The sequence below is a fragment of the Ovis canadensis genome, chromosome 11, assembly GCF_042477335.2.
Source record: "Ovis canadensis isolate MfBH-ARS-UI-01 breed Bighorn chromosome 11, ARS-UI_OviCan_v2, whole genome shotgun sequence".
Classification (NCBI taxonomy): domain Eukaryota; kingdom Metazoa; phylum Chordata; class Mammalia; order Artiodactyla; family Bovidae; genus Ovis; species Ovis canadensis.
In genome coordinates this window covers 53987012-54014905 of record NC_091255.1, presented here as the reverse complement: position 1 = coordinate 54014905, position 27894 = coordinate 53987012, and the positions used below count along the sequence as shown (strand labels likewise).

Below are 27894 nucleotides of genomic sequence, written 5' to 3'. Positions count from 1 at the left end.
AGCCTTTGCTCAAAGGCACCACACTGAAGTGCCTCCACTGATCCACTAACCATAAATCATCAGCTCCAAATTCAGAGGAAGACCTCAGCAGTTCCAAGCATCATGGAAGGTAAGAATGAGGAGCGCTGCTGAAGGCAGGAGGGCCCAGACAGCACCCCGGGATGTTCTGCCTTTTGTACAAGTGCCCTGGGAGTTTTTAACAGCACGTCTGCTGAGATGAAGAGGGGAAGGAATTCTAAAGATGCTCAAGACATCCGGAAGCACATGGCTGTCCTCTCCTTCCAAAGCAAGTCTTTATTGTCCAACCAATTAACAAGTGTTTGATGAGGCCCAGCATGGGCACACGCACTAAGCATAAATACAAAAGTGTAAGACACACTTCCTGCCAGTTTGAGGCGCACAATCTAAATATTTCTCAGGACTTAATTGCATGGTTTAAAAATCAAATCTGGACTTTGTTGCCAGTACTGCAAGGAACATTCTTTAAAGTCAATGTCTTAAGGAAAAACATTGATCACATTGATCACAGCATGAAATTTCTTCCGAGTCATAGCAACTTCATGGTTATCAGCAAGGTTTACTTTTGATAAAATTCATTTTACACTCTCCTCCTCTGTGATTTAAGAGTTTTTTTTTTGTTTGTTTGTTTTAAAAAAGCAGTTTTAAAAGGTAGTCGTGGAAGAGCTTAGGTACAAATTTGGACAACAGCTGTCTGGACGAAACAGCTCTAGACTACTGAGTGAACCCAGCTCGTTTTCAGGTCGTTGTTACCTCTATTTTGAGTATAACATAGAGCACATTTCCACGTTTGCCATGATTCCATGGCATGGAAAATTCCATGATTGCCAACCACAAGAGGGAGTCCCAGTGCCACAGAGTGGCCTGGATGAGACATCCTTCATGGCAAAATTTAGCACCAAACAACTTGACTGCCGGGCGTCTCGCTGCCCAGATTTAACCCCTTGATTCTCTCATAAACTCTCAGAACTCCCGGGTGTGTGGTTCTAGGAAGAGCAGCTAACCCAAACCGCAAGTTGGACTAACATACTGTACATGGTTCTGCTTCCATTTGGGGAGCCAAGCTCCTGCTTCAGGCGGAGAACATTCGGCGCCGAGCAGAGGAGTGGGGGCAGCAGCCTCAGAGAGGTGACGAGGAACACGAAGGCATCACCCCTCTTTAACCCAGCCTGGGGCGTGGCGGGGCGGCCCTGGCAAAGAGCCTTGCCACGTGCTGGGTGCCCACCCCAGAGGGTCTCCATTTGGCAAATAAGAGTCAAAGGAAGGAAGGATTCGAAGATTTTCTAGTGTTACAGGGTCTAGTGTTATGGGTTTTTTTTTCTTCTCATAGAATAAGATCACTGATTTCTCTCAGTAAAGTATATTAAATCAGGACCTCTGGGCTAGAAAATAACAAGTTCACACCTGAACTTTACATCTGTGGTAAGCAAGGGCCTTTTTAATTTGAGCCTTCCTTTTTTTTTTTAACAAAAGGATGCTAGAGTCTAACAGGATCCCCAGGTGTGCAGAGACCCCTGGCCTGGGCCAAGATCACACAAGTGGAGGCAGTCCATGGCTCACCCTCCCCCAACTTTTCCATCACAAAGACCAGTCTGGCTCTCGGGCATGGGGGAGCCCTTGGGACTCCCCCATGGACTGCAAAGCTGGTCATCAAAGCTATTGAAATGGAAGGTAGCGTAGAAAGTGGAACACTGGTTGTTCTTAACATGTAAGACTGGTTTCTTTAGAGCGTGTATAAGGCACTATGTGAGAAAGCTGCTCCCACGCCCGGCCACACACCCACACGGCTCCTCACACGCACACACGCACACACAAGAGGCCAGCTGACTTTGCCACGACGCACGGGGAACGCGGCACCTCCCGTCACTTCTGGTTTTTGAGCTGGTTGGAGAGCCAGTCCAGGCCTTCATAAAGCCCATCTCCACTGGTGGCACAAGTGGCCTGAATGTACCAGTTTCTCTGGCGGAGGGAATGTAAGCCAAGCTTGTCTGTTATCTCTGCTGCGTTCATAGCATTGGGAAGATCCTTGGAAGAGAATATTAAAACGTCAGTTCAGCAGTGTACCATCCACGTAATGAAATACCATGCTCTTCCCCAACATCTGCCCTTAACCCCCAGTCTTATCTCTGGCCGCCTAGAGGCTCAGGCCTCAAACCTTCAAATAGCCCTTCAATTTTTCCTTCCCTCTCTCTCTCCACTCTCACAGCTCCACGCTGGGAAAGCCCATTGGCTCTACCTGCAAAATATATTTAGAGTCTGACTGTTTCTCACTGGGAGTATTGAAATTACTTCTGAGTTGGTCTCCCCACTTCTGCTCTTCCTCCCGGAAAAGTCTATCCTCAACCTGGCGGTCAGTGAAGTCACATCCAGTCCTTCTCCTATTAACACCTTGCAACAGCTTTGTCTCTCTCAGTGTAAGAGCCCAAGTTCTCAGGACGCTCTGCAAGGTCTCTGTGCCCCCGTGACCCCTCCTGATTGTCCTGCTTCACTGTTTTAAATATAGCCCTCACTGCAAGTTTACTGTATTACAAAATTGACTGACTTAGTATGTTTATTACCTGCCTCCTATAACTAGAACGCAAGTTTTACCATGGAAGGAATCTCTGTCTATCTTGGTCTCTGACATATTCCTAGTGCCTAGAACTGTGTCTGGCATGTAGTAAGCTGAAACCAAATTTGAATAAATTAGCATGAAAGAGCAAGGTAGATCTGAGGACTTTCCTGGCAGTCCAGTGGTTAAGAGTCTGAGCTTCCAACGCAGGAGCTACAGGTTTTGAAAAAAAAAAAGAACAAAGTAGATCTAGACAATGATTTGGAAGGACATCAAAGATAGGCTAAGAAGCAGGTGGCAAAACCGAGTGCAGAATAAGCTCTGGAGAGAAATGTAAGGAATTTAACAACGTTTTTATCCTGCAAAGTGGGGCTGGAATGTTTCACTCGATATTGTGAATCGTCTGTAGATCTATACCCTGAACGTGTCCTGGTTCTATAATTAAAAAGAACAAACGTTTTCTTTTATCAAAGTCCAGGTGCACTAATGAACCTCAAAGTGGCATCCAATCTAACGGTGGGGTAATGGCCAAGTGAATGATGATGCCCCCACCGTTTAAAATAGTGCTTACAAAGAGCTAGATGACAAGAGAACATGCCTCTGATAAATCTGAAAGACGAAACAGGATGCAACACTGGCAAGATGTAAGATCTCAATTCCATAACGAGTGTACTCGTGGAGGAGAAAGCAGGGGGAAATGCATCAGAATGCGACTGTTCATCTCCGGCTGGCAACTTCCACAGGATTCCACCTTCCTCTCCACCCTTACTTCAGCTTCTTGTCCTGAGGCTGGATGGTTCCACATCTTTCTCCTACCTCAACTTTTACTGTTTTGTGTTATTCACATGGTAGCCGAGTTTCCTCAAGGACTGGCCCCACATCATCCAATTTCAGCTCCCCCTTTGCTGACCCCCCCACCCCACACTCCACCCCAGCTGCACTGGCTGCCTTGCTCTTCCTAGAATAGTCGGGCTCCCTTCCTGAGGGCCTTCAGGGGTCGTCTTTTTTTTTTTATTAAAATATTGTTGATGTACAATATTATATAGCTTACAGGTATACGATATACAATATAATGATTCACAATTTTACAAGTTATACTCCATTTATACTTATTATAAAACATAGGCTGTATTCCTTGTGTTGTACAACGTATGCTTATAGCTTATTTATTTTTTAAATGGAGTGTAATTGCTTTAAATGTGGTGTTAGTTTCTGCTGTACAATGATGTGAATCAGCTGTACGTATACATATACGCCCTCCCTCCCACCCACCCCACCTTCCTAAGTCATCACAGAGTGCTGAGCTGAGCTCAGCTCTCTGTGCTATATGGCAGCTAGATGTCATCTGATCAGACATCCTCTTATCAGAGGGGCCCTCTGATCCTTCTCCACACCTGCCCCTTTACCCATGACTCCCCCCAGACATAGGACATATCTGTTACTGACTGACGTTCTACCTACTAGAATGCAAACTCCATGAACTCAGGGATTTCTGTCTGGTTCACTGCTGTATCACCAATACCCCAAACAATGCCTGGATCTTAGTGAATGCTCAGTGGATGTTTGCTGAGCGAGTGAACCAATATAAGACCCAAGCTAAAAAGGAGGTGGAGGGGAAGGTTACGGGAGGGACTGGCGAGAGGGAGGCAGGCAGCTAATTAAATATCTCTATTTTTAAAGCGAGCAGCTGGTAGCACTTTTCAGTCCCAGGATTTAGAAAGCTAGTGACATACCTGTTTATTTACAAACACCAATAAGACCGCATCTCTGAGCTCGTCTTCGGCTAACATTCTGGTTAGTTCTTCTCGGGCTTCATTGACCCGCTCTCTGTCATTACTGTCGACCACGAAAATCAGACCTGAATGGAAAGCAGCAGCGTGTTAGTAATCTGAACCTGGGGAGGGTAGCTGTTCACACGTCCTGACAGCCTCTGCCTGTTTACGTGTGTGGTTTCACTGAAAGCAATCAATACGGAAGCACATGTAGAATCTCCAGAGTTGGGAAGCCTGCTGGACACCCAACCAGCCTTTTTCAGAGGCACCATGGCCCCTCAACAGATCAACAATAACAAGAGTAGACAGAGAATACAGCCACTATGGAAAACAGCATGGAGATCCCTTAAAAAACTAAAAACAGAACTACGGTATGACCCAGCAATCCCACTACTGGGCATATACCCAGGGAAACCATAATTCAAAAAGACACATGTACCCCAATGTTGACTGCAGCACTATTTACAACAGCCAGGACATGGAAACAGCCTAAATGCTCATTAACCCAGAAATGAGTAAAGACGATGCAATACATACATACAACGGAATATTACTCAGCCATTAAAAGGAATAAAATGGGCTCATTTGTAGAAACACGGACCTAGAGGCTGTCATAGAGAATGAAGTAAGTCAGAAAGAAAAACCAAAGCTGTACATTAATGCATATATGTGGAATTTAGAAAAATGGTATAGATGATCCTATTTGCAAGGCAGAAATAGACACACAGATATAAAAAACAAATATATGGATACCATGCGGAGAGAAGGGGGAGGAACTGGGAGATCGGGGTTGACACATATACTCATACTATGCATAAAAGAGATAACTAATGAGAACCTACTCTATAGCGCAGGGAACTACTTAATGCACTGTGGTCACCTGAACCGGAAGGAAGTCCAAAAGGGAGGGGATGTAAGTATATGTACACATTTTGCTGTATAGCAGAAACGAATACAAGGTTGTAAGGCAACTACACTCCAATACACATTTTTTAAAGAATAAAGAGAGAAAAGGTTAGGCTCAGGTTTAGTTACTTCATTTCTACATCATGCCTACATGAAAAAGACCCAATAAAAATCTGTGAACATCCAAGTTGAGACAGTCTTCCCTGGTTGGCAGCACTCTGTGTATGTAGCCCCTCTATGGGCCACAGGGTAACACCCTGATCCCATGGGAAGAGGACAACACAAGCCCTGTGTACCTTGTGTGCCTCCCACATACATCTCTTCCTTCGGCTGGTTCATCTGTATCCCTCTGCCATATAATAAAACTGGAGCTTAAGCGTAGCAATCTGAGTCCTGTGAGTTGTTTTAATGAAGACCGAATCTGAAGAGGGACTTCCCTGGTAGTTAAGACTCCAGGCTTCCAATGCAGGGGGCATGGGTTCAATCCTGGTCTGGGAATTAGATCCCACATGCCGAAACTAAGACCTGGTGCAGCCAATTAACAAACAAACAAACAAACAAAAAGAACCTGAGGGAACACTGCTGCTGCTGCTGCTGCTAAGTCGCTTCAGTCGTGTCCGACTGTGTGCAACCCCATAGACGGCAGCCCACCAGGCTCCCCCGTCCCTAGGAGTCTCCAGGCAAGAACACTGGAGTGGGTTGCCATTTCCTTCTCACTGGGAACTGCCAAATTTGTTCAGTTCAGTTGCTCAGTCGTGTCCGACTCTTTGCGACCCCATGAATCGCAGCACGCCAAGCCTCCCTGTCCATCACCAACTCCTGGAGTTCACTCAGACTCACATTCATTGAGTCAGTGATGCCGTCCAGCCATCTCATCCTCGGTTGTCCCCTTCTTCTCCTGCCCCCAATCCCTCCCAGCATCAAAGTCTTTTCCAATGAGTCAACTCTTCGCATGAGGTGGCCAGAGTACTGGAGCTTCAGCTTTAGCATCACTGTGAACAGCTGTGATAAAGTGAGGGTGGTCTGGGGAGCCCTGAATTTGCAGCTGGCATCTGCAGTGAAGGTGTCTTCTGCCCTTAACCTGTGAAGCATGGCCCAACCCCAGGCAATTGGTGTCAGGAATCTTTGCAGCATTCCACACTACAGCAGAAGAGAAATCCCAGGAAGCAAGAGATGGGTCAAAGAACGGGACTGGTGCATTGTATCTGAGCAAAGGTGGCTGAAGCCTGCACAGACCTGGTCACTGCCACACTGGCTGGCGGAAGAGCTGGGGCCACGGGGTCTCCCGAGGCGGTGCCCAGGAGGAACTCAGCACACAATCCACATACAGGATGGGGAAGACGCTCTGAGCAGTGGTCCATGTGACGTTAATGGTGGTAAGAACTGGGTGGTTAGCTGACAATAAGCCCTCTGGCAGACAAAAATAGGAAGTGGCTGCCAGAAGAACTATTTAATAACAGTGAAGGCTCTATCAACAGAAGAGAGAGCAGCTCAGTCTCTAAAATATGGGCAAAAAAAGCCTAGGCTACAGTACATGAGTCAGAACATCCCGGGCGTGTTACGTGGTCGGTGCCGACCCCACACTCTAAGACACAGAAGAACTGGAAGGGCAAAGACTGATGAGGAAGGCAAAGGAATTAGATACTATGTCATACGAAAAACAACGTATGTAACTGGGAGTGCTCTGCCTAGGGCAAAGACTCACCGAGGGGACTGATGGCTGTCTTCAAATATCTAAAAGCTATGACATATAGAGGTTCAACTTGTTGGAAGTAGATGGAAGATCCGTGGGTACAACTCCAGGAGGTTGAGGTGATAAAGAGTCAACAGGGGACTTCCCTAGTGGTCTAATGGTGAAGCATCTGCCTTGCAACTCAGGGGACTCAGGTTCAATCCCTGGTTGAAGAACTAAGATCCCACGTGCCACAGAGCAATGAAGCCCTCGCGCCATGACTAGAGAGGATGAAAGACCCACGTGATGTAACAAAGATCCCGTAAGCTACAATTAAGACCTGATGCAGCCAAAGAAGTAAATAGATTTTTTAAAATTAAAAATTTTTTTTAAAAAGAGTTAACAGAACTGCAGGTGCCGTGGGCCGCCTCAAGAGGCCTGCCCCTCACTGGAGATGCTTGTGGGCAGCTTCAGCGGCCACTTGCAGGAGCCCAAAGAAGGGACTCTGCTGGTGGGAAAAGCACAGTGGGATGAGATGACCTCCGGGTTCCTTCTCACACTGAGACCTCACCACTGTGTCTAGGAGGGAAAACTTGTGCTGGCCCTCGGCCCTTTCCACACACCCCTTCCCCAGCCCCTGACACCCCTATGCTTCCCAGGCCCACCCAACAGCTGCCTGACCAGCTGCCCACAACAGCCCCCTCCAGCAGACTGGAGCGCCCACAGCTTCTGACCGTCTGGGGCTTACATGAGAGTCAAAGTCATGTCTGTTACATCACATCAGACCCAAAAAATGCAGAATGTTCAAAACTCCCCCCAAAGACTTGATAGGCTGCCAGTAAGTCTCTGGACTCTGATCACAGCTGAGCAAAGGCGGTTTTCCTGAATTCTTAGGAGACCCTTAGTCTCCCATGCAAAACTGACAGGGTAGAAGCTGACATATGATCCATTGGCCATTCCTAATAAAAAAATCAAGGTTTATCAATATTAGGCCCAATTTTATACTCTTTTTATTTAGATCCTTGTGTGAGAAACAAAAGAACCCAGCAACAGACTCACTACACTTCTGAACTAAGAAAACCTTAAAAAAGGTAAAATAACCAATGAACTGTGCTGTGGTTTGTTTTTAGAAGTGGGTAGAAATATGTATCCACAGCTGCCTATATATGCATAAAATATCTTTGGAAGATAAACAAGAAATAAAAATGGGAAGAGGAACTGGGTGGTTTGGGGGCAGGAAGGAGGTGGTGACTCCGCACTGTATACTTTCACTTCTTTAAATTTTAAACCATATAAATACATTGCTATTTAGCAAATTAAAATAATAGAACCTAAATCAAGGAGAAAAATCTTTCCACATCACAACTAACGGCCTATCTAATGAACTATTTTATGCCTTCTCTAAGAAAATCCACCTCCCAACGCTGAAGACACAAGAGACACGGGTTCAATCCCTGTGTCGGAAGATCCCCTGGAGCAGGAAATGGCAACCCACTCCAGCATTCTTGCTTGGGGAATTCCATGAACAGAGAAGCCTGGTGGGCTACAGTCCATGGGGTCCCAGCGTTGGACACAACTGAGCACACATATGATAAATCAACTAAGAAATCCCGTAAATAGTTCACATTCCAGTCTACACCTAGTTCACTATCTTAATTGGGAGCTAAGCTATCATTAAGTCTGTTTTGCTCAACATACTGATGAAGAAGAAAATTTTAAATAAAAAAGACAGCCTGTCTGTTGCAGAGGTGCAGGAAAAATAAGGGCAACATCTAAGATTACTAGTGGCTGCAATGTCTGGACCCACCAAACAGAAAATCCATTCTTCAGAGGCCCCATTTGCTTATTTCATGAAGAGTCCAAACCACCCACTCGAAGGTCCTAGAATATAGCCAGTTCCCTACCATTGAAGCAATAGCTACTGAAACTCAATAAAATTAGGCTTGCTATAAATAAAGACTGAAAATAAAAAGGCATTTCTACTTGGTGACTGAGTGTGACAACTCTTAAAAGTGTGGGAGAAGGGAACCCTTCAGAGAATGAGGACATGAAACCTCTAGTATTTTGACTCTGGATAGTTAATTTTATCTGTAATTTTATCTGTCGACTGGACTGGGCAACAGGGTGCCCAGACATTTGGTCAAATGGTATTCTGGGTGTGTCTGTGAGTGTGTTTCTAGATGAGATTAACATTTGAATCAGTACACTGAGCGGGCTTCCCAGGTGGCTCAGTAGTAAGGAATCTGCCTGCCAATGTAGGATACATGGGTTCAATCCCTAGGTCAGGAAGATCCCCCGGAGAGAAGCAAACCGCTTCAGTATTCTTGCCTGGGAAATCTCATGGATAAAGAAGCCTGGCAGGCTACAGTCCATGGGGGTTGCAAAAGAGTTGGACACAATTTAGTGATTCAACAACAACAACTAAGTGTCAAAACGTATATTGTCTGCAACAGATTGAATTATAAGACATAAAAATCTGAGCGTCATCAGGGAAGAATTCCATGCCTAGAGAATTCCATGCACAGGGGAGCTTGGCAGGCTGCAGACCACGTGGTCACAAAGAGTGGCACACACTGAGTGGCTAACACTAACATCATGGAAGGCCGCTAGGGCCATCAAACTGTTTCTCCGGAAATCAATAAAGGGAAAGAATTATATCTTTTTCCTGCCTTTCTTATATAAACTATATTTCAGAGAAACCAAATATTTAATAAAAGAATTCTTTATTTAGAAGGATTTCAGCTAATAAATGCAGATGGAAAGACAGAAAACAGTGGAGGGATAAACTGTTGTAGAATAAGAGACTAGAGAGACAGGAAATGAAATGCAATGTGTAAACTTTGATTCCCGATGCAACCAAGTCCAATGTGGAACTGGAGGACTGGGTAAAAGTGAAGTCGCTCAGGCGTGTCCCTTTATGACCCCACGAACTACAGCCTGCCAGGCTCCTCCACCCATGGGATTTTCCAGGCAAGAATACTGGAGTGGGTTGCCACTGTCTTCTCCGGGGGAATCTTCCCGACCCAGGGGTTGAATGCCGGTCCCCTACATTGCAGGCAGACCAGACTCTTTACTGTCTGAACCGCTAGGGAATCCCCCAAGAGCTGGATACCACACAGTAAAGAAAGGATATTAATTTTGGAAGTGGGATAATGCATGGAGATTAAGTTTTTTTTAAAAAGCTTTAGGGACTTCTATGGTGGGCCAGTGGCTAAGATTCCATGCTCCCTATGCAGGGGGACTGGGTCTGATCCCTGGTCATGGGACTAGATCCCATGTGCCGCAATTAAGAGTTCGCATGCTGCAACTGAAGATCCCGTGGGCCTCAGGAAGACCTGGCTCAGCTAAATAAATACTGAAATCAAAAAGTTTTATCAGTTTAAAATAAACACTGAAGAATGATGAATAAGAGGCATCATTTGCTATAATGTACTCTGGGCAAAATGCCGATAACTTTTGAAGCTGGGTAATGGGTACATGGGCATGTGTTATGTATCTTCTTTGTTTTTTGTTTTCAACTTCCCACTAATATAAGTGAAAAAAGAAAAGATACATACACTATTCTGAGGAAAGACGTTCTAAATCTATAGGTTGAGGCAGTAACTACAAAGAGACTTAAGTGTTAAAAGTCATCACTAAAATAATGATATACAATATAAAGGGGCAGTCGACCTGGGCATTTGGACTGAAAAGACAGACAAATATGGGTCATTACTATGAAACATATGCACTGAAAACACCCACCATCAGTAGTAGAATTTTCAAAATGAAAAGACTCCAAGTAAATTCTGAAATGAGTATGTGGATGCCAGATGGTTTGAGAATGAGGGTGTAAAAACTATCTGAACAGCTTATGGATCTCTGGATAGGCAATATCTATAAGGTTATCCAAAATATAATCAATGGAAAAACTCAGAGAGACTGATATGGGACACATTATAACCCCAACGTTTAAAAATCCAGTAAAAAGGAAACAAGGCAGTGATCTAGGATATTCGTGCCTGTTCATGTACTTGTAGGATAACAGGGAAGCTGGAAGGGACTATGGCCACACAGGATGCTGGGTTTGGGTTTCCAACCATTGCTCTCTCTCTCTTTCTCTCGTTACGCATGATTTTTCAGATATTCTCAACCGGCTTAAAGGAGTTTACAGAATTCAAATTCTTTAAAAATTGGTACTTCATCGAAGGCACTTTCAATTAACCAAAAGATGAAACTCATCAGGACAACCATTTTATAACTGTCCTAGATTAAGAGGAGATGCCTGTGTAAAGCATTGAAGCCCAAGTATTTTTCCAAAGAAGGCAGGGACCACTTCTCAAAAGAAACCTCCCCAGTAAATTTAAGTGGGTCATTGAAAGAGAAGGAAGACAGTCCAAATAGAGCAGGGTGCCACAGGTTTTGCTTCAAGTACCCATCTTTAGATGCATTTAACAGAAATGGTTGCAAGGCGAGAAACTGGATAATCTCTACCTTGTGTGTTCTGGAAATAATGTCGCCACAGAGGTCTGATTTTGTCCTGGCCGCCGACATCCCAGACTGTGAAGCTGATGTTTTTATATTCTACTGTCTCCACGTTGAAACCTACACGGGGAAGATGGGGAGAGTGTTTAATGCAGACTTGCTGGCTCAACAATTCAAAATAACTTCAGCTAACATTTGGACAGTATTTTTCGTTTATGAAGCAGCTTGCCAGTCAAAGATCTATAGCTTACAAAACAGAACGTGTTAAGTCAGCTTGCTCTCTGTGCATCATGACAGGTGTCTCCCACCTGATACCTCCTTTCCCTCTCTGCCAGCAGCTCTTCCAGCAGACTTCAGAGCAGACAGAAGCCATCGATAGGGCTGCTTTCTGCCTCCCACCGCACACCACAGAAACCCACCTACCTCTTCATCCACACTCCTCTCCCTCCCTCTTGGAACACGGAAGCAGCCAGTGCTGAGTCCATCCACCCATGGGCTGGATCCGGCCCACCCATGCTGTCTGGAACCTTCTACTATTGCTCTTCTCTGCCCCATTCGAAATCTCCAACCTGTTCTCCTCAGCAGGCTTAGAACGTAAAAGTACATCCTTCAAAGAGACCCTTCCTTGACTCCACGTCATCACCTGCAATCACGCCTTTCTCCTTTTTAAAGTCAAACTTTGTTACCTCTTACCCATTACACCTTAGCTCTGCTTCACCACGCTTTATGGTCTCACCGAGGTCAGCAAGGTTGAGAATCCATCAACAGCTCTCCAGTTCTTACATAATTTGATTTTTTATCTGACACTACTGTTCATTCCCTCCTGAAAACTCCTCCCTGGCTTCCCATTTTCCTTATGTTTCTCTGGCTGTACCTTCTCAGTCTCCTTAGTGAGCTCAGCCACGTTTGACTGGTCTTCGAATGATCAGGATCGTTTACATAGAACTGTTGCACATAACCTAATCATCCATCAGTGGAAATTTGTTAAACATAGAGCCACATACTATCTAGTTTCTAAAACTGGAGATTGATCTGTATTGGTTATTATTTAGAACGTGGCTTAGAACAATGATTCTCCCCCGTCCCCAACTCAGTAGGTTGCCTGGACTTCCTCTTGCAGAGTCCTCTGGGGGGTAGGCTGGACTTCTCTTCTCCAGGTGATCTTTTTATTTTCAAGGAACACTGAGCTCCCTCATATGGTGGTGGTAGTGTTCCAAAAGGGCAAACCCCAAGGCACAAGCTCTTATCCAATCTCTGTGTGAATCACATTTGCTGCTGTGCCCTTGGCCAAAGTATGTCATATGGCCATGCCCAGTATCACTGTGGAAGGGGACTGTGCAGGGCTGTGGCTAGGGGGTCACAGCCCCCCTCACATGAGGGGCATGATTCATCGGAGGCCATTAGTTCAATGATCTACCGCAATCCATTCACCAAACGTTTACTGCGCATCCACCATGTGCCAGGCGTTTTGCTAGGAACTTGAGAACAGTGGTGAGCAAGGCAGATATGGTTTCTGCTCTTATTTACACTTTTGGAAGAGAGGTAGTGAGTGAGCAATGACAAACGTGCTGAGAGTTACTCAGATGTTCAGGTTGCTATGGAAACTTACAACAGGGGAAAACCATCCAAGAAACCATCTCAGAAAAGGCATCCCTGAGAAACGAGGCTTAAACTGAGACTAAAGAATAAGCTGGCATTTAGCTACATAAGCAGTGGGGTGGGGGTGGGGGGGCTGCGGGTGGCAAGGAAGAAGGTAGGAAAGCATTCCACAGAGAGGTAAAGACATAGAAGAGAAGCAAAGATGCTGTGTAATGCAGAGTAGGTTGGAAAACGGCACGCATATGACTTCACAGAGATATTCACCAGGACTTCCCTGGTGGTGAGAGGGGAACAGGTAGGGAGGCCAGAGGTCCCCATGCAGCAGGGGGAAATAAACTGCAAGCAGCAGACGTTTTTTTTCTTTCTCTGTTGATGAAACTGGTTCTGCCTAAGACTAACCTTTTTTTTCTTTTCTCAAACCTTGGGTTGATAATGGCTCAACAAACCAGTATTCATGTCAGTTGTTTTATGATTGGGGATGGCATACCTTTTGCCATTCTATCTCAAAAATGCATACTGTGAGACAGGGGCCTGGTGAAACTCCCTCAGCCTTGAGGTGTCTCTCTTATCTGATTAGAAGCTTGCCAACAGACATAAAATGCCTTGCTAAAAACTAGCAAGGGGGCACTCTTTCTTTCCCTTTCTGATGTCTATGTCAGAAGCTTTCCCTATCTCTGTTATACCTTAATAAAACTTGGCGACACAAAAAGCTCCAAGTAGTCAAGCCTTGTCTCTGATCCCGGATTGAAATCCTCTCCTCTGGAGGTCACGAATCCTGGCATAACACACGGCTTGCAGTAGCAACCTTTCAGTGGTCTAGAGGTTAAGAATCCACCTGCCAATGCAAGGGTCATGGGTTTGTTTCTTGGTCTGGGACGGTCCCACATGCCTTGGAGCAACTAAGCCCACGTGCCACAGCTACGAAGCCCATGCTCCAGAGCTGGTGCTCTGCAACAAGAGAAGCCGCTGTAATAAGTGTGAGCACCACAACCAGAGAGTAGCCCCCGCTTGCTGCAACTTGAATGTGCTTAGCAATGAAGACCCAGTGCAACCAAAAATAAATTTAAAAAAAAAAGGATATTCACCAAAATCACAGGGTTTTTTTTTTTAACATTTGTTTATATTTTTTCTGTATGTATGACATTACGGAAGGATGAATTATTTTTATGAAAGAAGAAAAACAAGTAATTATCCTATTTTCTTTTTGGACTAATAACATTTTTTAAAGCTATGGGTATGAGCACTTTCTCTGTTTGGTTTCCTCCTCATTTAAATGTTGCAATCTCTGAAGTTGCTCAGTTGGTTCCTGTGCCTAATCCAACTTTCAGAACACTACTGACATTCACATGGCCCCCTGGGGAGCCCATTCTCACTCAGGAGTTTGGATTTAGAAGCAGCTCAGGAGGCACAGACTAAGTTCTGTCAAAACTGCCTTTGCAAAAGCCGTAAATGGCCGACAAAACATAAGAGCTGGTTTGCAGGAATAACTACACTGTCAGATTGTCCTCCAGCAATGGAACAAATCAAATTCATCAGTGGACCACCACCTCAAGTAGTTGGTGTGGGCCAAAGTGAAGGAGAAAAAAAAAATGCTAAGTCCTTCTCTTTTTTCCACACTATATCTTTAAACGCCAGGAACATACTTGGCGTGGAGAGATGCTTCCACTTGGAAAGGCCCCTGGAAGAAAGATTGATTTTAATCACCATTATCTTTTCCTTTTTTTTTTTTTGGTCAAGTCGATAGGGTTAAATTTGTTCCAACTAAATCTGTTTGTATGACTCTCCTATAAACCTAGCAATGTACCAGAGATACCAGGAAGCAATTAGGAAATTGTATATTACCCGGTTTGGGCCTCAAGAAGTTTATGAGGTGGACAAGATTCTCCAAAGTAAAAATTCAGTAACATAAGAAGCTTGTTAAAGCACAACACACTGCAGTGTACACTGGTCCTGTCACAGGCCGTTAACATACCTATTGTAGGGATGGTAGTCACAATCTCTCCCAGCTTCAGTTTGTACAAGATGGTGGTTTTTCCAGCGGCATCCAAACCCACCATAAGAATCCGCATCTCCTTTTTCCCAAAGAGACTTTTAAACAATTTTTCAAAAACGTTCCCCATTGTTTCTGAATTCTGTGACCTGAAGGAAAAGAAAGGCAAGTCAAGTAATGGTTCTTTGCAGAGATATAGACACATAAATACAAGACATACACATGAAAATACAAGCCTCCACTAGAGGTGGCTCCTAGCAAAACTTGAACAATTTCAAGTATAGTTTGGATAGGAAGGAGCTGAGTATTTTGTTTTCAGAGGGGAAACTCAACTAAGCCTTTTGATGCCTTGCCAAAAAAATTCTCTTTTCCACTGCAGCATCCAAGTGGGGTATGGGAAGCCCAGTCTCAATGGTGGCAGGCTTTCGTCACCCTAAGTATGGAAGCAATGCCACCACAGATACAACTAATACTTCTGAAATGAGAACTTGTGAAGCAGAAAACCAGTCTATTCTACACTGTGAAGCAAACTCCTTAAGGCAGGTTAGATATCAACACCTCTTAGAAATTTAATAGTTGCCTTTGGCCAGTAGACAGTATCAAGACCCAAAAAAGAACCTAAAAAATTTCAGAGGTGAGGAAATAACAGCACTGGGAAACTGCATGGCCAACAAAGAAATTAACCAGGTAAGTTCGGGGGAGAGACCATAGCACCCAGTGTTGACCATCACCTCACTTTTTAAAACATTTTCTTTTTTTATTATAGTTGCTTTACAATGTTGCATTAGTTCCTGCTGTACAACAACGGTATATATGTACACATATATTCCCTCCTCTAAAGTCTCCCTCCCTCCATCCGCCATCCCATCCCTCTCCGTCATCACACAGCACCAGGCTGAGCTCCCTGTACTTTACAGCAACTTGCCACCAGCTATTTTTCACATGGTAGTACACATATGTCATTTCAACCTCCCAACTGGCTCCACCCCCACTTCCCCGTGTGCACGTCAGTTCTCTCAATCTGTCTCTATTCCTGCCCTGCAAATAGATTCATCTGCACCATTGTTCTAGATTCTACATATAAATATGTTTTTTTGCTCTTTCTGACTTACATCACTCCGTATAACACTCTAGGTCCATTCGTATCACTACAAATGACCCGATTTCGTTCACTTTTATGGCTGAGTAATATTCCACTGTATACATGTACCATAGCTTCTTTATCTATTCATCTGTCAATGGACACTGAGGTTGCTTCCATGTCCTAGCTGTTGTAAACAGGGCTGCAATGAACATCGGGGGAAGCCGTGTCTTTTCCAATTATGGTTTTCTCAGGGTATATGCCCAGCAGTAGGACTGCTAGGTCATACGGTAGCTTTGTTTTTAGTTTTTTAAGGAACCTCCATACTGTTCTTCATAGTGGCTGTAGCAATTTATATTCCCACCAACAGGATCACCTGTTAATTATTAGCTTTTGAAACATAATGTACATAGATATAAACATACACGCTAACATACAGTTCAGTGAAATGTCATGAACCAAATCAAAACAAGATGATTATCATCCACCCAGATCTCCTTGTGCACTCTCCCAATTATCACTCCTCCAAAGATAACCGCAATAATCAACCCTGATTATTCAAAGGAAGGACTGATGCTTAAGTCAAAGTTCCAATACTCTGGCCACCTGATGCGAAGAGCTGACTGGTTGGAAAAGACCCTGATGCTGGGAAAGATTGAGGGCAGGAGGAGAAGAGGGCAACAGAGCATGAGATGGTTGGATGGCATCATGGACTCAGTGGACATGAGTTTGAACAAACTCTGGGAGACACTGAAGGACAGGGAAGCCTAGTGTGCTGCAGTCCATGGGTTCAAAAAGAATCAAGACATGACTTAGCTACTGAACAACAACATATTGACATATAACTGCACAAATGTTCAATATTTTATTTTTCAGTAGAATACATGAGAGACTCTATAAAGGAAGGCAACAGTCAAAACAAATTTGTTGTTCAGATTAGCTTTGCAGAAATTTACATCTTTAATTTCAACAGATCAGCCTATCTGAAGTGTGCGGTTGATACTCTAATTAAAGACTTAAAAGTAGTACCGTCCAATACTGTAAAGCAATTATCATCCAATAAAAAGGAGTACTGACTACAACTCTAACCTTGTTACTGAAGTCTACAAAGATTCTTCAAAGAAAAATAAAAAATCCTTGTTTCCCTTTAAACTGCTAATTATGGGAAAATTTTACTCCTTGGCAGAGCAGGGCCGAGAGGGAACAAGGACAGTCCATCTCCCATTCATCAGGACCCAAGGGACCTCAGAGGTGAGGTCACCAAATTCCAGAGGCCCCACCTCTGAAATTTAGTCGTGTCCTTCACGACTAAACTTCATGGATGATGTCCAAGCCCACATTTAATCCTAAGACATGAGAAAAGGAGCAGAGCATTTAACCTGAACAAAAATTAGATACAGGGAAACTGCGATAACCAAAGAATGATGATAAATGCTTTGATTATTCATAGGAGGCCATACAGAACGCATACAGAAGTCCAATGCATTGCAACACTCAAAATCCTGTGGGCGACAAAATTAAAGATTCCTTGTCTTTGTTTTAGAGAAAAAGACTAATCTCACGGATGAGAAAAACCGTGAGGAACATTTCAGGGAAGGGGAGGTACATTTTAAGATGTCCTATGAAGCAAACACTCGATTCCTCTTCCCAACAGCACAGTACACATCCTAGCTTCAGACGCCCAAAGCCCGCTGAGCTGCTAGAGACCCTCTGGAAGTCGCCGCCGACCCCGACGCATCTCTGGCACGCCCGCCTTCCTCTAACACAGGCACCAACCGTCCATCAGGGAGAACCGCGGGGAGATCTCCAGGACGCGAACCAGAGCGGGTGGCCAAGTGGGCGTGCGCAGCCGGCGGGCACGCGCGCTGTGTCCCCCCCCCCCCCCCCCCGGGGACCGCGTCCGAGTGTCCTTTCTGCCCAGCTGCTAGGCCGCTTCCTCTCGACCTGCGGGCCCTGGAGAAAGCGGAGGCGCCGCCCCCGCGCCCTCCCGCCTCACAACCCCGAAGCGGACTAGCCAAGCCTCTAGAGTCCCGCAGCCCTTGCCCTACAGAGTGCGAAGAGACAGGGAGACCCACCCGTTTCTGCAGGCCACCCGCTTCTCTCCAGTCTCCCTTTCTCTGAAGCTGAGAGAACCCAGTCAGCCCTTGAGTGCCGCGGCCCTCACGCCCCAGCCCACGACTCACCAACCGCCCAACTGACCACCGGTACCAATACCACTCCCTTTAGGGTTTCTGATCCCCTATGTAAAATGGCGACAGGATCGGGGCGGGAACAGTAGCCAACCAATCACCCACCACTTCTTGGAGCTTTTGTACCAATGAGTTCCAGGTTCCGTGAGTGACAAGAAGTCTGGCCAATGTAAAGGACAATAAAAGCCTGGGAGGGGAGGAGGCCCGCCCCTTGCGACCTAGGCGACGGCACGAAGCTCTGGAAATGCCGGTTTCATCTTCCAATGACAGCTCACCGCGTCCCGGCGAGGCACGCCCATGTGCCCCGCCCCAAGGCTGCGTGAGACCAATCAAAAAAGTAAAAAGATTTCCGATTTGCTCCACCAATCAGCTCGAAAAAATTCCACGGATTGAATTAACCCCGGGAGCATTCAGACCCACTGGGTGGGGCATGTGGGCGGGACCACGCTCAGAGAGATATTTAAGGAAATTTGCCCGGGTTGAGCTAAAAGTAGAAACTAGCTTGAGGCGGCGTTCTGTGTGGGAAACGTCCAGTCATCGGCACCGAAATTAGGCATAAGGAAGATTTCCTGTTCAGTCTGAAGCTAAACACAAGCCCTGATTTTGAACATATTTTCAACAGTTGGGGAAAATACTAGCCACCTGCACCTTCCTCAGACGTACAGAACCAGAGTCCTCACTTCCTGAGAAATGCAGTCGGTAACTCAGCCCCCAATGCCATCTTGTTTCACTAATGCCCATAAATATTTGTACCTAATGGTACATAATCTGGAAAACTAACATCTACTGAACACGTGAAATTTGTCAGGAAATATATCAAGGGCTTGATATGTGTGACCAAACGCCCAGCGTTAGTTGGAGTCTACTATTATTTCTGTTTTATAAAGGAGCTGGGCAGAGTTTTAAGCCTAGGACTGTATAACATCTTAATCTTTTTAACCTAATACTTTCCTGGTCAAGAAGTATATGCATGTGTGCTAAATCGGTTCAGTCGTGTCTGACTCTGCGACCCTATGGACAGCCCGCGAGGCTCCTCTGTCCATGGAATTCCCCAGGCAAAGATACTTGAGTGGGTTGCCATTTCTTCTCCAGGGGTCTTCCCAACCCAGGGATCGAACCCACGTTTCTTATGTCTTTTGCTCTGGCAGGTGGGTTCTTTGCCACTAGCGCCACCTGGGAAGCCCTAATGACTATGCTGTACTGTGCCGTGCTTAGCCGCTCAGTTGGTCCTACCTACTCTTAGGGACCCTGTGGACTGTAGCTAACCAGGCTGCTCTGTTCATGGGCATTTTCCAGGCAAGAATACTGGAATAGGTTGCCATGTCCTCCTCCAGGGGATCTTCCCAACCCAGGGATCAAACCCAGGTCTCCTGCATTGCAGGGGGATACTTTACTGGCCTGAGTCACCAGGGAAGCCCAATGACTGTATTCAGTTCAGTTCAGTCACTCAGTCGTGTCCAACTTTTCGTGACCCCATGAATTGTAGGATGCCAGGCCTCCCTGTCCATCACCAACTCCCAGAGTTCACTCAAACTCATGTCCATCGAGTCGGTGATGTCATCCAGCCACGTCATCCTCTGTCGTCCCCTTCTCCTCCTGCCCCCAATTCCTCCCAGCATCAGAGTCTTTTCCAATGAGCCAACTCTTCACATGGGTAGCCAAAGTATCGGAGTTTCAGCTTTAGCATCATTTCTTCCTATGAACACCCAGGACTGATCTCCTTCAGAATGGACTGGTTGGATCTCCTTGCAGTCCAAGGGACTCTCAAGAGTCTTCTCCAACACCACAGTTCAAAACCATCAAGTCTTTGGTGCTTAGCTTTCTTCACAGTCCAACTCTCACATCCATACATGACCACTGGAAAAACCATAGCCTTGACTAGATGGACCTTTGTTGGCAAAGTAATGTCTCTGCTTTTTAATATGCTGTCTAGGTTGATCATAACTTTTCTTCCAAGGAGTAAGCATCTTTTAATTTCATGGCTGCAGTCACCATCTGCAGTGATTTTGGAGCCAAAAAAAAAAAAAAGTCTGACACTGTTTCCACATCTATTTCCCATGAAGTGATGGGACTGGATGCCATGATCTTCGTTTTCTGAATGATGAGCTTTAAGCCAACTTTTCCACTCTCCTCTTTCACTTTCATCAAGAGGCTTTTTAGTTCTTTTTCACTTTCTGCCATAAGGGTAGTGTCATCTGCATATCTGAGGTTATTGATATTTCTCCCAGCAATCTTGATTCTAGCTGTGCTTCTTCCAGCCCAGTGTTTCTCATGATGTACTCTGCATAGAAGTTAAATAAGCAGGGTGACAATATACAGCCTTGACATACTCCTTTTCGTATTTGGAACCAGTCTGTTGTTCTATGTCCAGTTCTAACTGTTGCTTCCTGACCTGCATATAGGTTTCTCAAGAGGCAGGTTAGGTGGTCTGGTATTCCCATCTCTTTCAGAATTTTCCAGTTTATTGTGATCCACACAGTCAAAGGCTTTGGCATAGTCAGTAAAGCAGAAATAGATGTTTTTGTGTTTTTTTCGATGATCCAGCAGATGTTGGCACTTTGATCTCTGGTTCCTCTGCCTTTTCTAAAACCAGCTTGAACATCTGGAAGTTCACGGTTCACGTATTGCTGAAGCATGACTTGGAGAATTTTGAGCATTACTTTACTAGCATGTGAGATAAGTGCAATTGTGCAGTAGTTTGAGCATTCTTTGGCATTGCCTTTCTTTGGGATTGGAATGAAAACTTTTCCAGTCCTGTGGCCACTGCTGAATTTTCCAAATTTGTTGACATATCAAGTTCAGCACTTTCACAGCATCATCTTTTAAGATTTTAAATAGCTTATCTGGAATTCCATCACCTCCACTATCTTTGTTCGTAGTAATGCTTTCTAAGGCCCACTTGACTTCACACTCCAGGATGTCTGGCTCTGGGTGAGTGATCACACCATTGTGATTATCTCAGGCACAAAGATCTTTTGTGTACAGTTCTTCTGTGTATTCTTGGCACCTCTTCTTAATATCTTCTGCTAGGTCCATACCATTTCTGTCCTATATTAAGCCCATCTTTGCATGAAATTGTTCCCACACTATCTCTAATTTTCTTGAAGAGATCTCTAGTCTTTCCCATTTTATTGTTTTCCTCTATTTCTTTGCATTGATCACTGAGGAAGGCTTTCTTATCTCTCCTTGCTATTCTTGGAAACTCTGCATTCAAACTGGTATATCTTTCATTTTCTCCTTTGCTTTTGGCTTGTCTTCTTTTCATAGCTGTTTGTAAGGCCTGCTCAGACAGCCATTTTGCTTTTTAGCATTTCTTTTTTGGGGGGATTGTCTTGATCCCTGTCTCCTGTACAATGTTAGGAACCTCCGTCCATAGTTCATCAGGCACTCTGTCTATCAGATCTAGGCCCTTAAATCTATTTCTCACTTCTACTGTATAATCATAACGGATTTGATTTAGGTCATACCTGAATGGTCTAGTGGTTTTCCCTACTTTCTTCAATTTCAGTCTGAATTTGGCAATAAGGAGTTCATGGTCTGAGCCACAGTCAGCTCCCAGTCTTGTTTTTGCTGACTGTATCAAGCTTCTCCATCTTTGGCTGCAAAGAATATAATCAGTCTGATTTCAGTGTTGGCCATCTAGTGACATCCATGTGTAGAGTTCTCTTGTGTTGTTGGAAGAGGGTGTTTGCTATGACCAGTCTGTTCTCTTGGCAAAACTCTATTAGCCTTTGCCCTGCTTCATTCTGTACTCCAAGGCCAAATTTTCCTGTTACTCCAGATGTTTCTTGACTTCCTACTTTTGCATTCCAGTCCCCTATAATGAAAAGGACATCTTTTTTGGGTGTTAGTTCTAAAAGGTCTTGTAGGTTTTCATAGAACCATTCAACTTCAACTTCCTCAGCATTACTGGTCGGGGCATAGACTTGGATTACCATGATAATAAATGCTTTGCCTTGGAAACGAACACAGATCATTCTGTCATTTTTGAAATTGCATCCAAGTACTGCATTTCAGACTCTTTTGTTGATCATGATGGCTACTCAATTTCTTCTAAGGGATTCCTGCCCACAGTAATAGATATAATGGTCATCTGAGTTAAATTCATCCATTCCAGTCCATTTTAGTTCGCTGATTCCTAGCATGTTGACATTCATTCTTGCCATCTCCTGTTTGACCACTTCCAATTTACCTTGATTCATGGACCTAACATTCCAGGTTCCTATGCAGTATTGCTCTTTACAGCATCGGACCTTGCTTCTGTCACTAGTCACATCTACAACTGGGTGTCGTCTTTGCTTTGGCTCCATCCCTTCATTCTTTCTGGAGTAATCTCTCCACTGATCTCCAGTAGCATATTGGGCACCTACCGACCTGGGGAGTTCATCTTTCAGTGTCCTATCTTTTTGCCTTTCATGCTGTTCACGGGGTTCTCAAGGCAAGAATACTGAAGTGGTTTGCTATTCCCTTCTCCAGTGGGCCACATTCTGTCAGACCTCTCCACTATGACCCATCTGTCTTGGGTGGCCCCACACAGCATGGCTTAGTTTCATTGAGTTAGACAAGGCTGTGGTCCATGTGATCAGATTGGCTAGTTTTCTGTGATTGTGGTTTCAGTCTGTCTGCCCTCTGATGACCTCTCTCAGCACCTACCATCTTACTTGGGTTTCTCTTACCTTGGAGGTGGGGTATCTATTTATGGTTGCTCCAGCAAAGTGCTCCTTACCTTAAATGTGGGGTAACTCCTCTCGGCCGCAGCTCCTAACCTTGGATATGGGGTAGCTCCTCTCAACCATGCAGCTGCCACTCCTGTTCTGGCCTTTCCCTTCAGGGGATCTTCCCAACCCTGGGATCAAACCCAGGTCTCTGACATTGCAGGCGGATTCTTTACCAGCTGAGCCCAAGGGAACCCCAAGAATACTGGAGTGGGTAGCCTATCCCTTCTCCAGGGGATTTTCCTGACCCAGGAATTGAACCAGGGTCTTCTGCGTTGCAGGCAGATTCTTTACCAACTGAGCTATCAGGGAAGCCCTGATACTTGAGACAGAGACAGAGGGCTGTACATTAAATGACATTAAAAGTTTACACAACCCAGGTTTACATGGACAAAGGAAGTAGCAGGTCATGGGTCACTGTCACCCATTACTAAATTAGTAGAAAGGTTATCTCTAAGGCATAGTCTTGGTGATGCTAGGAGACTGTTGCTATTTATGGTTGAAAAGATATTTCTGTTAATAAGGAGGTTTGGTGCATGCCTAATCCCTGCTAGCTCAGACGGTAAAGCGTCTGCCTACGCTGGAGACCTGGGTTCAATCCCTGGGTCAGGAAGATCCCCTGGAGAAGGAAATGGCAACCCACTTCAGTATTCTTGCCTGGAAAATCCCATGGACTGAGGAGCCTACAGTCCATGGGGTCGCAAAGAGTCAGACACGACTGAGCGACTTCACTTTCACTTTACTTTAATGTGGCTACACAATCCACAGTAGAGGGGAGAGAGGAGGCCAAAGGGCAGAGAAAATTTTCTATGCTTAAATTTCCTTTGACTTGCCTTAGAACTATAAATTTTTATTTCATCATAGTTCAATATTTAGATTTTTTAAAGCCTTTCTCTTATTAATTATGCTGTAGTGAACATCTTTTTTTCCCCTTTCTACATTCTTTCCTAATTAAAAAAAAAATTCCAACAGTGAAATCACTACATCAAAACATTAAGGTTTTTAAGGATCTTGATATATATTACTTGCCAAACTATTCTGAATAGATTATACAAATTTCCATTCCCATAAACCAAGTGAAAGCTGAACTTGCTTTATCATCTGGTAGGTTCTTTTTAAAAGGAGGGTTTTTAGTGTCTTTGTTTTCTTTTCTAATTTGATAACCAAAAGAAGTGTCATATGTTGGTTTAATTTTCAGTTCTTTGATTACTTGGTTTATTTCCCCCCAAATGTTTACTAATATTTTTATTTCCTGTACTAAGAATGATCAACTTGTGTCCTGATAACTTGCAAGAAAAGATGTAAAGTGGTTTTGCCGTCAACTATTCAGTTTGTTTATTTGAATGGAATCATCATAAGCTGGAAAAAACGATGAAATAGCAAAGATTAGATTTTTTTACCTACCGTTTGTGCCTATGGAAGGAATGTTTAGGCTGATAGTTTTTTGCCTCCAGTCTCACAACTGGAGAAGATGCATTATTTTCACAAAAGCTGCATCCAGTGTCCTAGCCCGTATGGCACTCAATTGCTAAAGGATTACAATTTATAGATACATATAAACACATGTCTTTATATATGTTTCATACATACCTATATGTTTCATATATGTAAGTAGGCAGTCCCCAGTTTACAATGGTCTGACAATGTTTTGACTTTATATGGTAGGGAATCAGTATGCATTCAGAAGAACCATACCTAAAATTTTGGATTTTGATCTTTTCCTGGGCCAGTGATATGTTATCCATTTGGGCAAAATCATCTAACATCAAGCCCCACAGGTCTCACAAGTTCTATGGGTCAGCCACACATTCATGAGGGTAAGCAACTGTACACCTGAAACCATTCTGGACCCATACAACCATTCAACAGAATGCACTTCTACTGCAGTAGCCAATAAATTCCATGAGATAGTCAACACCTTATTTCAAAACAGGTTTTGTGTTATGTGGTTTTGCCCAAATGTGAGCTAATGTACGGAGAAGGCAATGGCACCCCACTCCAGTACTCTTGCCTGGAAAATCCCATGGACGGAGGAGCCTGGTAGGCTGCAGTCCATGGGGTTGCTACGAGTCGGACACGACTGAGCGACTTCACTTTCATTTTTCACTTTCTACTTTCATGCATTGGAGAAGGACATGGCAACCCACTCCAGTGTTCTTGCCTGGAGAATCCCAGGGACGGGGGAGCCTGGTGGGCTGCCGTCCACGGGGTCACACAGAGTCGGACACGACTGAAGCGACTTAGCAGCAGCAGCAGGCTAATGTGAGTATTCTGAGCATGTTTAAAGTAAGCTGTTGTTGTTCAGTTGCTCAGTCATGTCCAGTTCTTCGATCTCATGGACTGCAGCACGCCAGGCTTCCCTATCCTTCACTACCTCGCAGAGTTTGTTCAAACTCATGTCCATTGAGTTGGTGATGCCATCCAACCATCTCATCCTCTGTCGTCCCCTTCTCCTCCTGCCCTCAATCTTTCCCAGCATCAGGATCTTTTCCAGTGAGTCGGCATTTCGTATCAGGTGGCCAAAGTATTGGAGCTTCGATATCAGCATCAGTGCTTCCAGTGAATATTCAGGGTTGATTTCCTTCCGGATTGATTGGTTTGATCTCCTTGCTCAAGGGACTCTCAAGAGTCTTCTCCAGCAGCACAATTCGAAAACACCAATTCTTCGGTGCTCAGCCTTCTTTATGGTCCAATTCTCACGTCTGTACATGACGACTGGAAAAACCATAGCTTTGACTATACGGACTTTTGTCAGCAAAGTGATGTATCTGCCTTTTAACACCTTGTCTAGGTTTGTCATAGCTTTTCTTCCAAGGAGCAAGTGTCTTTTGATTTCATTAAAAGCATCTTTTCAAATTAAAAGCATCTTTTAATTTAAAGTAGGCTAGGCTAAGCTATGATGTTTGGTAGGCAAGGCATATTATTAATAAAACCATTTTTAACTTATGATATTTTTAATGTACGATGAATTTATTAGAATATAACCCCATTGTTAGTCAAGGAAGACCTACATATATATTTTTTAATAAGAATACATAGGGGGCAAATCCCTTGGTGGTCTAGTGGTTAGGATGAAGCACTTTCACTGCCATAGCCTGGTTGGGTTCAATCCCTGGGTGGGGAAGTGAAATCCTGTGAGAAAATGTAGGGGAAGAGGCTAGAAGGGAAAGAGACCTAACCTACTAGTGATTGTATTCATGAGTTGAGGTTGTGACATTTTAAGTGATTGAGAGAAAATGCTGTGCTAACTTTATGATGCAAAACTCAACTTACTTTTTAAAAAAATGCAAAATTTTGACAATTAGGAAGAAAGTATAATAGAAATCATGATTGCTGCTCAGGGAAATTTAACAAGCACAAACTGTGGCTACTTCATAAATTGCTTATGACAGTAATGGTGGAGTGGGTTTTTTTTTTTTTTTCCTTAATAGAATACACTTCTCTCTTCAATGTTATTTGTACAGCATGGAAAAGTACACAGTGCTCTTGGGAGAAGCAAAGGGATAATTTCACCCAGAGAAATATCTTATTTGGAGATAGCTCCCCACGCCACCCCCGTTAGACTTTAAAATTGGTTAATAGTGTTATTAGTATTAGTTCCAGCACTCTTGGTAGTGGTAGCTCACATCTGCCATATAACTGCTGGGTCAGGTGCTTGAGTACTATGTGATAGTTATCTCATTTAATTCTCACATGAAAAAATTTCAGTTTAGAAACTTTAAATGTAACACAATATTCCTGGACCACCTTTCCCTAGTATCACTAAACTTATCCCTCTGTTCTGGCCATGATCCTGCTCAAGAGATGTCTTCTCCCTCCCTTGAAAAGCCCTGCTATACATATTCCTTACCCTGGAAACAAACCTCTCCAGAAACTCTCCCTTAGATGAAATCTTCAGACACACCTTCAGTTTTTCTCAGGAGCCCTCTGGAGAAAATACAGTCATCCCCAATGTAATTTGTGGGGTTTCCCCAGTGGCTCAGTGGTAAAGAACCCACCTGCAATACAGGAAATTTGGGTTTGATCCCTGGGTCAGGAAGATCCCTGGAGAAGGAAATGGCAATCCATTCAGTATTCTTGCCTAGAAAAATCTGATAAACAGAGGAGCCTGGAGGGCCACAGTCTATGGGGTCACAAAAGAGTCGGACACCACTGAGTAGTAAACAACAACAATATGGTTTGTGGGTCTTGGGTCTCTGGCGTCTTAAGGTTCTAGGCAACTCAGCTCCTCCCAGGAGACTGTAACTTCCTTTTCTTCAAGACGCATAAAAACCCATCAGACCCCAGTATCTGAATGATTCCTTTTCCAAGACATGCAGGCACCTCTCTGGACCCATGTTGTTATTATGCAGGGTTAGGCAGCCTGGCAAGTGCACTGGGGCTTGCAATGAAGGATGGCTGGTTTCCATAGCAACGTTCATCCCTTTCCAAGGAGGATCCTATCATCTCTCCTGCCCACTCAGACTTTCCAGAATGAATTGATTTTTTGTGACTCTAGGTGTTTGTCCTTGATCCTCCAAAGAGAAAAGACTTATTCATCAAAAAAGAAAGAAAGAAAGAAACCAGCAATAAGAAACACCTGACTGCAGTTAAAATGCTGCATTGCATCAGCTGGTCTTCCTTTCTCTGAAAACTCTGTATCCTTTCTCCATTCTGTTCTGTTCTCTAGCCTTATCCATCATTTTGAGAAATAGGTTTCTCTGACAAAAAACAAACAGACGGCGACTTCATCTTCCTAAAATTGGCTATGATGGGGCCATAATAGGAAGTTTTCAACAAGGCTTCCTGAAAGCCTGGACTGAGGGCATGGGGGGCCGACCGATGGCCTAGGATCGGAGGGGCAAGAATAAGGATTGCTATCCACATGAAGATGTTAGTCTCTGATATTTTGCCCTTAGAGATTTCTTTATTGCTTTCCTGGCGATATTCTCTTAAAT

The 27894-nt window shown here is 44.3% G+C and overlaps 1 protein-coding gene across 2 annotated transcripts; it reads right to left on the bottom strand.

Moving 5' to 3' along the window:
• Positions 1–274: 274 nt before the first annotated feature.
• On the bottom strand, positions 275–18326 carry LOC138415287 (ADP-ribosylation factor 2). Of its 2 annotated transcripts, none has more exons than XM_069543696.1 (5): positions 18129–18326; positions 14955–15121; positions 11393–11503; positions 4303–4427; positions 275–2043 (listed from the first exon to the last, which is right to left on the bottom strand). In XM_069543696.1, exons 2-5 carry the CDS (start codon positions 15100–15102, stop codon positions 1882–1884), a joined length of 546 nt encoding a protein of 181 aa, XP_069399797.1. In that variant the 5' UTR covers positions 15103–15121; positions 18129–18326; the 3' UTR covers positions 275–1881. The 2 variants fall into 2 exon arrangements, with proteins under 2 accessions (XP_069399797.1, XP_069399796.1); XM_069543695.1 differs by having other exon boundaries at positions 18237–18326.
• Positions 18327–27894: the final 9568 nt, after the last annotated feature.

Bases quoted from the DNA above. Each gene is read 5' to 3' on its own strand.
- LOC138415287 (XM_069543696.1), bottom strand. From the start codon at position 15,102: ATGGGGAACGTTTTTGAAAAATTGTTTAAAAGTCTCTTTGGGAAAAAG. The intron at 4,428-11,392 runs GTAGAGATTATC...CTTTCCATTCAG, and splicing joins TTATTTCCAGAACACACAAG to GTCTGATTTTCGTGGTCGAC. The intron at 2,044-4,302 runs GTATGTCACTAG...TTCTCTTCCAAG, and splicing joins TGGTGTTTGTAAATAAACAG to GATCTTCCCAATGCTATGAA.